The sequence below is a fragment of the Oncorhynchus kisutch genome, linkage group LG5, assembly GCF_002021735.2.
Source record: "Oncorhynchus kisutch isolate 150728-3 linkage group LG5, Okis_V2, whole genome shotgun sequence".
In the NCBI taxonomy this organism is placed as follows: domain Eukaryota; kingdom Metazoa; phylum Chordata; class Actinopteri; order Salmoniformes; family Salmonidae; genus Oncorhynchus; species Oncorhynchus kisutch.
In genome coordinates this window covers 55,954,440-55,967,146 of record NC_034178.2, presented here as the reverse complement: position 1 = coordinate 55,967,146, position 12,707 = coordinate 55,954,440, and the positions used below count along the sequence as shown (strand labels likewise).

Below are 12,707 nucleotides of genomic sequence, written 5' to 3'. Positions count from 1 at the left end.
GCAAGGCACTGTATCTATAGACACAGTAAAACGAGTCCTATATCGACACTGCTCCAAAACTGCCATAAAAAAGCCAGACTACAGTTTGCAACTGCACATGGGGACAAAGATCATACTTTTTGGAGAAATGTCCTCTGGTCTGATGAAACAAAAATATTACTGTTTGGCCATAATGACCATCAATTTGTTTGGAGGAAAAAGGGGGAGGCTTGTAAGCCGAAGAACAACATCCCAACCGTGAAGTACGGGGGTGGCAGCATCACGTTGTGGGTGGGCTTTGCTGCAGGAGGGACTGGTGCACTTCACAAAATAGATGGCATCATGAGGAAAGGAAAATTGTGGATATATTGAAGCAACATTTCAAAACATCAGTCAGGAACTAAAAGCTTGGTCGCAAATGTGTCTTCCAAATGGACAATGACCCAAGCATACTTCCAAATTTGTGTCAAAATGGCTTAAGGACAACAAAGTCAAAGTATTGGAGTGGCCATCACAAAGCCCTGACCTCAATCCTATATAAAATTTGTGGGCAGAACTGAAAAAGTGTGTGTGTAAGCAAGGAGGCCTACAAACCTGACTCAGTTACACCAGCTTTGTCAGGAGGAATGGGCCAAAATTCACCCAACTTGTGGGAAGCTTGTGGAAGGCTACCCGAAACATTTGACCCAAGTTAAACAATTTACAGGCAATGCTATCAAATACTAATTGGGTGTATGTAAACTTCTGACCCACTGGGAATGTGATGAAAGAAAGAAAAGCTGAAATAAATCACTCTACTGTTATTCTGACATCTCACATTAAAATAAAGTGGTGATCCTAACTGACCTAAAACAGGGAATGTTTACTGGGATTGAATGTCAGGATTTGTGAAAAATTGAGTTGAAATGTAGTTGGCTAAGGTGTATGTATACTTCCGACTTCAACAGTATTTACAAAGCATGTGACAATTAAAATTGTATTTGATAATAGTACAACCTGTAACGGTTTTCTTCCGTTGAAGGAGAGGAGGACCAAAATGCAGCGTGGTTAGTGTTCAACATTTTTAATAAGGACAACAAATGTGAACACTACAAAACAACAAATGTGGAAAAACCCAAAACGGTCCTATCTGGTGCTTAGACACAAAGACAGAAGACAAACAACCACAAAACAGGCTACCTAAATATGGTTCCCAATCAGAGACAATGACTAACACCTGCCTCTGATTGAGAACCATATCAGGCCAAACATAGAAAGACAAACTAGACATACAACATAGAATGCCCACTCAGCTCACATCCTGACCAACACTAAAACAAAGAAAACACAAAAGAACTATGGTCAGAACGTGACACAACCCAATTCAAACCTTGCCTTATACTTTGGTCAATCTGACATATACACAACACCAGGTTGAAGTACATCAAAACCAATACTTTATTTAATGTATAGCAATACAATTTACGTATTAAATAGCACTATTAAACTTCAATAACATGATATCATATAACAGTACCATAGTAATGCAACACCATGGTACAATCATACAATGACAGAATATAATAAATGGAAAAAACATTTCTTTATCTTCAAGTTTACAAAATAGAATGAATGCTGAACTTAGATGGATTGAGTCAGCAAACTTTACTCAGTGACTCCCTGGATGTTTTCCATCCATAGCACAAATTGGTCTGATATTCAAAAGGGGAGTAATAACATTCTTTACCCAGACAGAACAAAAAAATAATCATGGTACCTTATTCCCTATATAGTGCACTCTTTTTCACCAAAAGTATTTAATTTAATTTAACCTCTATTGAACTAGGCAAGTCAGCTAAGATCAAAACCCCTACGGGACTCCCAATCACGGCCGGTTGTGATACAGCCTGGAATCGAACCAGGGTCTGTAGTGACGCCTCTAGCACTGAGATGCAGTGCCTTAGAATGCTGCTCAGGAGCCCAAAAGTATGGCGCTATATAGAGAATAGGGTGCTATTTTAGATGCAGTAATGGACTTGTGCTGGAATGTGATGTCGGTCTACGTGTTTATTTGGAGCCTTGGGGCTCTATAGCCCTAACCTTTATCCTAAATGTAACCCTTACCCTAAACCTTATTCTATACCTGACTCTGACCGTAACCTTAGCAAGCAGTTGCTTATCAACAGATCGTTTGTTGATGGTATGCCCATCTGTAGATGCTCTATCAGGACTATCCAAATAAAGTATACCCAACGCTTCTTATTCAGTAAAACACACCTTATCCCAGGAGCATTTATAATCTGGAGATTATACATACTATTCCTTTATTACCCAAATATCTCCATTCTATTTGTAAATTGTACCCATTACTTAGATTTTTTTAAAGTGGTATTACAACAACTACTGTGAACATTCATTGCTTTATATTACGATTTCTATTGTTTTGTAATCCATATGACTATATACTTGATCATATTAAGCAACTGGTTTTGTATACTCTGTCATTCCTCCTCTCGCCTTGTGTGGATTGGTGCTTGGACACACTGAGACCCATATTGTCAATTTTGTTTTAATAAATTATACTAGTTAGTTTCTAAACCCAGGTCTACATGTGACTCGTCTGGCATCAATTGTTCCATTACAACGGAGTTTACGTCATATTAAACATGGCTTTCATTTTACCATATGAATGGAGTTCTTGGTCTAAACATAATCTGGAGGGTGAAGTGTTTTACTGTCATTATAACCAAAGACATGGTTGAAAATTGCAACAAAGTTGTTTGCCCAAAATGTAAACAAGTGTCACATGAAGCTTTTATCCTAAAACCCAGTCCAATGTGTCAGTCCATACTGCTCCATGTTGTTTTAACTGGGCTAAAATAGGTTGTTTTTATCTAACGCCTACACCAAACCACAATATCTACTTTACCCATCTATACTGTATCCTGTACTGATACATACATCTACTTTACCCATCTATACTGTATCCTGTAGCTGTACCCTGTACTGATACATACATCTACTTTACCCATCTATACTGTATCCTGTACTGATACATACATGCTGTATTTTCCTATTTGTTCCTATTTTTTGCTCTTCTCTCTCAACGAGTATCTTGTTAAATGAAGTCACAACTCTCCAACATTTGAAGAAAAGTCCTGACTTACTATGGCTGCATTTACACAGGCCGCCTAACTCTTTTGACCAATCCTAGATTTCTTTTACATCAGATCTTTTTCAGATCTGATTGGTCGAAAGACCAATTAGTGAAACAAATATCAGAATAGCACTGCCTGTGTAAACACAGCCTACATGCTCATTTGTCACGAAATGGTTATTGGCAGCAAAAAAAAGTTTTTGCCTGTAACTATTATTGTTATTATTATTAACTTTATGCTTTATACATATTTCATTTATAACATTCGTGTAATTTGCTATTTCAAGGTCATGTACATATTTACTTCAAGGACCAATCTTCTTGGAAGTTATAATCTATGCTGTGTGATCATCATAGACCTTTATATTTTCATATTAATCTTTTTTCTTTAACATTATCCTACTCTCACTCATTGCATTTGTAGGAATTAAGGGAGAGTATGTAGGAATTAAGGGCTCTATTCAATCTGTGTCGCAGAAATTCAGCATTACAACTTGATAGAAATGTAAAGGCAATGTTCCTGCGTTAGCGGAGACTGCAATCACGTAAACGCTGCATTTCGGAAATGACCTTTACATTTCTATAAGGCAATCTGTAAGTAGTAGAGTTGAAATCTTACTGATAAATCTGTAGAGCATCTACAGACGGAATACGACAATAAAGTCTAACCGAAGAGTTGACCCGATGTGTTGCAATGCTTGTTAAGTGAGCTGTACTGTCATACACTGAACTCTGATAATCTGTATTGAGAAATCTATTGGACTGGACCATGTTGACCTTCAGGGTTGTCCTTGGTCCTCATTCTTCATTCATTGAAGCTACAGTCTCTTCTTTGCCACAATCCAAAGAGATCCAATGAGTGTAGAGTACAGTGGAGCCAGGGTCTCGTTAATGGTACTGTATTATCTAACAGGGTTTTAGGCAGTAACACCGACAGTGTAGTGTAAACTGGACAGAGACGCTTTCTTTTTCCTCGCGTGAAACAATGTAACAGTTAACAACTCTCAGCAGGATAACAATTAAGACAAACAATTATGAAGAAAAAAATAAATATCAAAAAAGTTTATATCAGTGTAAAAAAGGTAATCAGGTTATTCATTTAACCAATATTTCTGGCTAAAAAGGCCTCAAGGAAAGTCCGCCAAAGTTCTCTTTGTTCCTCAGAGTTGTACAAATTAAGTGCCTTCGGATGATGGTGTGGTCAGTCAGACCAGTAACCAGTCAGACCAGCGACTCCATGCTCTCAGCAGGATCTGATTGGTCAATGATGACCACGACTCCATTAGTGTCCATGTAGATGGGGCTGATCCCACTGTCTCTGCTGCTCACCAGGCTCAGCATGGCCTTGTACAGGTACTGGTACTGCTCCTGGAGACAGAGACACAGGGAGAGAGGAAGACAGAGAGAAAAATGTTACAACTTTAAATGATACTTCTAGGTCTATTCTAAGATTGTTGACATGTCAGAATGAGCAATGACAACCACCAAGTGATATTTGTTCCTATGACTGACTGGAGATTTTGCTTAAGTTAAAAAAGGTATTGCTTATTGGTGATTATTGAAGCCTGACAGCACCAAACCTTCTGACTGGGTCATGGGTGAACTCACTATGTCTGTGAAGACTCCCGGCCTCATGAGGTTGATCATCTTAGCCACCTGATAGACATCCACAGCCCCTTCACTCTCCAACTGCTGAGACAAGGTGGTGAGGGCACACAGAGTCCCTGCAGACACTGCCCCAAATCTACCAGGGACATGGAGGGACATGTTAACACACATACATACTCCTGATATACCAATACATGCATGCCGACACACACACTTACTCATCGTGTATAATGGTGGGTCCGTCTCGGGTCATAGCCTCCTCTTTGATGACGTTGATGAGCTCAAAGGTACCGCTGAGAGGGGCATCGGGGTTGGGCCATTTAGGGCACTGGAAATGTCTCACCTCCAGGACATAGTCATCCTGTTAGAGGGAGAGATATTTGACAAGACAGACAACTAGGACACTGAATATACAGTACCGCTACCTCAGGCCAGCACTGTAGTTTAGCTAAAGCCCATCTGATGACACTTAGTTTGTATTAATGGGAATAATTAACTTCTAAATGTATTCAAATACTACTTTCCTATCCAGCTTGAAGGATCACTCTGGGACACACATGGCCCTGCCATCTGCGTACAGGTATGACAGGGTCTGAGAGGGTTTTATACACTCACACAGGTGAGAGTTTACTTGTGAAAGGTCAAAGGTGAAGGGTTACTGTACCTGCGTCGCCTCCAAGATGAAGTCGTGGATGATGATCTGTTCTTCGTTGGAGAGACACAGTCTGTCCTTGCTGATCAGGGTGACGGTGAAAGCTAGGCAGTTCATTGCCTCCTCTCTGCTCGGCCAGTACACAAACTCATCCTCAGCCTAAATACACATACAGCAGACATACAGGTTAGATGTGTGTAATGTATGTGTGTGTAACCAGGCGAGAACAGTAGAGCGCTACTTGACTAAATGTTGTAACCTTCTGGCCAGGTACTCTACTCACCAAACCATGGTTGTCTGCAAGCATGACGATGATTTGGGCATTGTGGTCCCAGATCATTCTCCAGAAGTCTGTGGTGGTGTGGGGTAAAGGATGCTGGGTAATGATGAACTCATTACTCCTGTAGTAACCCTGCGTGGCCCATGGTTGAAGATCAATATGTAAGCACTCATACATAGTCAACAACTCAGAAAATCTTCTATAACATGATTACCCAATTACTTTTACGTTGTCTAAACATCAGAAGGTGTCTGTTGGGTTTTACATTTGATCTAAATGAGTTTTAAAAAGTTACGGTCGGAATGTGATGAGTACTGTGTACAGGCCCTTGTCTCAATTTCTCAGTATTAATTATTACTTATAATACATAATTGACTATTATTCAGTAACAGGCTTCACACAATAACAGTTTGAAATGCAGGGTAATTATAATCATCAAGGGAACAGAAGATATCATTAGACAGAGTGTGTGTGGTGAGCATGGTGTGGTGTGTGCGGAATAGCAGTATCATACCATTATGTAGGAGGCATTGATATAGTCTGTGCCTTTCATTCCAGGGAGAGGGGCCAGTCCTACGCGAGCTCGTTCCGCTAGAGCGGGAGAAAAAATACATGCATTCAATCACACCCAAGGCGTTAGGGTGCCATGATACAGTACTAGATAATAATGAACATACAGTAATTGTTGCTGTGGCAACTAAAGCACTTTCTCTATGGCATAATAACATGGCCGGGTAATTAACTCAAACTCTTTCTATAATGTCTCGGGGTGACCTGGCAAAGCATGACACCTCATTATCTCACTCAGTGCAGTAGATGATGGAGAATTGACAGGGTATTTGATAATGTAGCCTAGGATAGTATCTATAGAAATACTGTTCTCACATGGAACTACTGAGGAGTTGCGGTTCTTCTCCTTGTTGCAGTCTTTCTGGGCGCTGAAACACTCCACGAAGCTGCCGTTACTCTGGGTCAGCAGCTGGAGAGATAGAGGTAGCAAGATTGTGCTGTGAGATAGAAAAATCTCACCACGAACGGGTTTAATGTTTATTATGTGTGTATGTGACATGTATTACAGTGTTCAGTACACTGTAGTCCTTCAACTATGGAGTCTCTAAAAGGCTCTGTTCCTTATAGTTTGAAAGACATACAGTACGAACTACACTATGCTACACCAAAGGAGGCTGGGGTTCATCATACCCTGAACTGCTTGTCGAGGCGGGTGCGGCCCCCCAGGCCGGGGGTGAGGATGCTGTTGACGTAACCATGGAGCTGCCAGGCGGGTACCTCTGTCTCACTGCCCAGGATGGCCTCCATCAGGGCATCATGGATGAACACATACTGCTCCTATAGTCCAAGGGAAAGGGCAGAGGGAGGAGGAATTAGACTGGAGAGAACCACTGAGCTTATGGAGAAGATCTCTCTAGCTAGTGTAACATTGTGTAGGAGATGACATTCCCTTCGGCAGTTACTGTAGCTGTATGAACTTTGTAGGTTTATCGGAGGTGTCATTTGTCACACACACAAACACACACACCTCTGTCTGGACCAGGTAGTTGCGTTGTGTGCGGATGTGTTTGAGAAAGCCCCAGACGTTGACTGTGCTTTTGTCTTTGATCTGCTGCAGCATGCTGTCGAGGACGATGTACGTACCCGTCCTCCCGACTCCAGCACTACACAACCAAAACACATGTTACCTACTAACTACCACAGGAGACCCATAGAAGGAGCTGTATTACTGATCGTAGACGAGACATCAATGAAAACTAGTGGTGTTTCTGATGACTTCTTATGATGAGGAAGATGATTTTGTGCACTAGGATAGAGCATCGCCCTCTCTGCAGTAAACATGGGCGTAATCCATGTTTAGAGAACATCATTTTTCGAGAGAGCTATTGTACCTGCAGTGCACTAGGACAGGGCCCATGCCAGGTGCGCGTGCTGCAGAGGAGCGCCCTATAAAGGTGAGGACAGGTAGGGTGTATTCCGGAACGCCCATGTCAGGCCACTGGGTGTAGTGATACTGGATCACCATCCGCTCGTTCTGACGCCCCTTCGGGTTGCCCTTCTGACCCTGAAACAACATGGATGACATTTAAGATTGAACTGGCTGGAGTATGTCCACTTGGCAGATACGAAAGAATAAGGCACACAAGGGAAGACCTGCTGGCTAAAGGGCCAATTTCCTTAGGCCTAGTCCAAAAACAATTTCCTTAGGCCTAGTCCAAAAACAATTTCCTTAGGCCTAGTCCAAAAACAATTTCCTTAGGCCTAGTCCAAAAACAATTTCCTTAGGCCTAGTCCAAAAACAATTTCCTTAGGCCTAGTCCAAAAACAATTTCAATGGAGGATTTCTATTGAACATGATTCTTAGTGATTTTATCCAGGACTCGGTTTAATGTGTGTCTGGGGAAAGCAGCCCTAAGCGGAGGTGTCCCCAACACAAGCACCATGGACAAACATCTCAGTACTGTAGACGTACTGTACAGGTATTGTAGCACTGGGACATACCTTTTTGACTTTGGTGTTCCGTATGAGGAATTGTCTCAGTGTGTAACAGGCGTGAACTTTAGTACTCTTTAGAGTCACCACAATGTTGCCATACTCCTCACTGCTCTCTGTGGGCCAGTATTGGTCACATTTTCTCTGTGAAAGACAACAGTATTAATCTTCTCTGAAAAAGACAACAGTATTAATCTAATCTTCTCTGAAAAAGACAACAGTATTAATCTAATCTTCTCTGAAAAAGACAATAGTATTAATCTAATCTTCTCTGAAAAAGACAACAGTATTAATCTTAACTTCCTTGTCAAACAACAATATGATACGCTCTTTAAAAGCCAGCTGTATATCATCCATTGTGAAAGACAACAGTAACACCAACAGTCAGAGAGAGACCACCTACCCTTCCTTTCTCTACCAGGTTGGTGATCATGACGATGATACCGGTGTTCTGTTCCCACACCATCCTCCAGAAGTCCTCGAAGGTGGATTTGAGAGGGCCCTGGGCGGCGATGTAGGCCTTGGGATGGTTGTAACCCTGTTGAGAGGAGACGAGGGGCTGAGTGACAGCAGTACACTCACACAGAACCCAAGTACTGGTGAGTACCAGAGCATATATAATGACAAAGAAAGAGAACACAGCATACATAAAAACACTTAGAATAGCAACTAAATACATCTAAAGCAGTTGGTTGACCTACATCTACATAGTTAGCGTTCATGTAGTCACTGTGTTTAGCATCCTTGCCAGCCAGGGGTCGTAACTTCACCCTACTGTGATCGTCTGGGAGATAGATGAAAGGAATATTAGTCTCATTCTGCATTGCCTTTTTAACATCACACATGAATATAACAGGCTGTCAGTGTTGACTTACAGGCCACGATGTTGATGTATCTGTTTTTGTGCTTGTTGTCAGGATGATTGGAATGTTCTGCAGTGATCTTAAGGTCCACCGTACAACGCTGAACCTCCTAGGGAGAGAGAGGTCAAGAGGGGAAGAAAACTATTTATTTTTCCAACAGCAAATGGTCTGATCAGTTAATATCAAATGGTCTGATATGTTTGAAATATATTATTATCATACGGTTTGTATAGTTGTGTGTGTATCCATACTAGAGGTCGACCGATTATGATTTTTCATGCCGATACCGATTATTGGAGGACCAAAAAGCCGATACCGATTAATCGGACGATTTATTTATTTATTTGTAACAATAACAATTACAACAATACTGAATGAACACTTATTTTAACTTAATATAATACATCAATAAAATCAATTTAGCCTCATGTAAATAATGAAACATGTTCAATTTGGTTTAAATAATGCAAAAACAAAGTGTTGGAGAAGAAAGTAAAAGTGCAATATGTGCTATGTAAGAAAGCTAACGTTTCAGTTCCTTGCTCAGAACATGAGAACATATGAAAGCTGGTGGTTCCTTTTAACATGAGTCTTCAATATTCCCAGGTAATACATTTTAGGTTGTAGTTATTATAGGAATTATAGGACTATTTCCCTCTATACCATTTGTATTTCATTAATCTATGACTATTGGATGCTCTTATAGGCACTTAGGTATTGCCAGTGTAACAGTATAGCTTCCGTCCCTCTCCTCGCTCCTCCCTGAGCTCGAACCAGTAACACAACGATAACAGCCACCATCGAAGCAGCGTTACCCATGCAGAGCAAGGGAAACAACCACCCCAAGGCTCAGAGCGAGTGACGTTTGAAACGCTATTAGCGCGCACTAACTAGCCAGCCATTTCACTTCGGTTACACCAGTCTCATCTCGGGAGTTGATAGGCTTGAAGTCATAAACGGCGCAATGCTTGACACACAACGAAGAGCTGCTGGCAAAACGCACAAAAGTGCTGTTTGAATGAATGTTTACGCGCCTGCTTCTGCCTACCACCGCACAGTCAGATACTTAGATACTTGTATGCTCAGTCAGATTATATGCAACGCAGGACACGCTAGATAATGTCTAGTAGTATAATCAACCATGTGTAGTTAACTAGTGATTATGATTGATTGTTTTTTATAAGATAAGTTTAATGCTAGCTAGCAACTTACCTTGGCTTACTGCATTCGCGTAACAGGCAGTCTCCTTGTGGAGTGCAACGAGAGAGAGGCAGGTCGTATTGCATTGAACTAGTTAACTGTAAGGTTGCAAGATTGGATCCCCCGAGCTGACAAGGTGAAAATCTGTTGTTCTGCCCCTGAACAAGGCAGTTAACCCACCGTTCCTAGGCCCTCATTGAAAATGAGAATGTTCTTAACTGACTTGCTTAGTTAAATTTGTATAAAAAAAAAAATTGGCAAATCGGCACCCAAAAATACAGATTTCTGATTGTTATGAAAACTTTAAATCGGCCCTAATTAATCGGCCAATCTGATTAATCAGTCGACCTCTAATCCATACATCTGGGACAATTAGCCTAGTGTTGCGGCTGTATGTCTGTACTCTGTTTGATTGACATAGTATGAATAATGTAGGTTCACCTGCACCCACCTGTGTGTGTCTGTGTGTCTGTGTGCAGTGCGTGCAGTGTGTTCCCTCTGGAGAAGTGTTAGCTTTGAGCCTCCACCTGATCACAGAGACAGTGTGTTCCTGTCCAGCCAACCAGCAACTAGACTGTTAATTAACCTGCCTCACACTCAGCCATCTGCTCCACAACACACACTTCTTTCAGTATAAATACACTGAACAAAAATATTAAAAGCAACACGTAAAGTGTTGGTCTCATGTCCCATGAGGTGAAATAAAAGATCCCAGAAATGTTCCATACGCACGAAAAGTTTATTTCTCTCAGATTTTGGGCAGAAATTTGTTTACATCCCTGCTAGTGAGGATTTCTCTTTTTCCAAGATAATCCAACCACCTGAGAGGTGTGGCGTATCAAGAAGATGTTTAAACGGCATGATCATTACACAGGTACACCTTGTGCTGAGGAAAATAAAAAGACACTCCAAAATGTGCAGTTTTGTCACACAACACAATGCCACAGATGTCTCAAGTTGAGGGAGCATGTAATTGGCATGCTGACTACAGGAATGTCCACCAGAGCTGTTGCCAGATAATTTCATGTTCATTTCTCTCTCATAAACTGCCTCCAATGTCGTTTTAGAGAATTTGGCGGTACGTCCAACCGTCCTCACAACCGCAGACCACGTGTAACCACACCAGCCCAGGACCTCCATATCCGGCTCCTTCACCTGCGGGATCCTTTGAGACCAGCCGCCCGGACTGCTGATGACACTTAGGAGTATTTCTGTCTGTAATAAAGCCCTTTTGTGGGGAAGAACTCATTCTGATTGGCTGGGCCTGGCTCCCCAGTGGGTGGGCCTATGCTGCGCTCCTGCCCAGTCATGTGAAATCTATAGATTAGGGCCTAATGGATTTCTTTTAATTGACTGATTTCCTGAAATGAACTGTAAATCAGTCAAATCGTTGTATTTATATATTTCTTTCAGTATACATACTGCACATGCCCTGTACACATGTCATAGTGTTTACACAAACATAGGCATACTGTACACACCTACACACTCACAGACATAGGCAGTAATGTACACCACTACACACACAGAAACCATAAAGCTGAATATCATAGACTCAGACACACACTCCCCTCAACAATCGGAGAAAGGCTGAGAGATCAAAATGTATTGTGTTACTTCCTACCTCAAACTCCTCAGAGAACCCGTGCAAGTTGTTGGAGTAGAGTTCCATGATGTGTTTGATGAACTGCCTGACAGGGATGGCATCCATGTCATCTGTAGGAAGACATACCACACTTAGAAAGACACAAATGTGGACATACCACACTTAGAAAGACACAAATGTGGACATACCACACTTAGAAAGACACAAATGTGGACATACCACACTTAGAAAGACACAAATGTGGACATACCACACTTAGAAAGACACACATGTGGACATACCACACTTAGAAAGACACACATGTGGACATACCACACTTAGAAAGACACACATGTGGACATACCACACTTAGAAAGACACAAATGTGGACATATCACACTTAGAAAGACACAAATGTGGACATACCACACTTAGAAAGACACACATGTGGACATACCACACTTAGAAAGACACATGTGGACATACCACACTTAGAAAGACACACATGTGGACATACCACACTTAGAAAGACACACATGTGGACATATCACACTTAGAAAGACACACATGTGGACATACCACACTTAGAAAGACACACATGTGGACATACCACACTTAGAAAGACACAAATGTGGACATATCACACTTAGAAAGACACAAATGTGGACATACCACACTTAGAAAGACACACATGTGGACATACCACACTTAGAAAGACACACATGTGGACATACCACACTTAGAAAGACACACATGTGGACATACCACACTTAGAAAGACACACATGTGGACATACCACACTTAGAAAGACACACATGTGGACATACCACACTTAGAAAGACACACATGTGGACATACCACACTTAGAAAGACACACATGTGGACATACCACACTTAGAAAG

The 12,707-nt window shown here is 41.4% G+C and overlaps 1 protein-coding gene across 1 annotated transcript in view; it reads right to left on the bottom strand.

Moving 5' to 3' along the window:
- Positions 1–1,392: 1,392 nt before the first annotated feature.
- The window catches only part of LOC109891289 (receptor-type tyrosine-protein phosphatase gamma), a 244,603-nt gene continuing 233,288 nt past the window's right edge, over positions 1,393–12,707 (bottom strand). The window contains exons 15-29 of the mRNA XM_031825446.1: positions 11,845–11,936; positions 9,033–9,129; positions 8,859–8,941; positions 8,561–8,695; positions 8,167–8,301; positions 7,557–7,729; positions 7,193–7,328; positions 6,856–7,002; positions 6,541–6,634; positions 6,170–6,246; positions 5,659–5,787; positions 5,388–5,534; positions 4,942–5,084; positions 4,724–4,859; positions 1,393–4,483 (exon numbers count right to left, since the gene is read on the bottom strand). Of these exons, the coding sequence (XP_031681306.1) occupies positions 4,337–4,483; positions 4,724–4,859; positions 4,942–5,084; positions 5,388–5,534; positions 5,659–5,787; positions 6,170–6,246; positions 6,541–6,634; positions 6,856–7,002; positions 7,193–7,328; positions 7,557–7,729; positions 8,167–8,301; positions 8,561–8,695; positions 8,859–8,941; positions 9,033–9,129; positions 11,845–11,936 (1,871 nt within the window). The 3' untranslated portion in view covers positions 1,393–4,336. The remainder of the gene's footprint in view (positions 4,484–4,723; positions 4,860–4,941; positions 5,085–5,387; positions 5,535–5,658; positions 5,788–6,169; positions 6,247–6,540; positions 6,635–6,855; positions 7,003–7,192; positions 7,329–7,556; positions 7,730–8,166; positions 8,302–8,560; positions 8,696–8,858; positions 8,942–9,032; positions 9,130–11,844; positions 11,937–12,707) is intronic.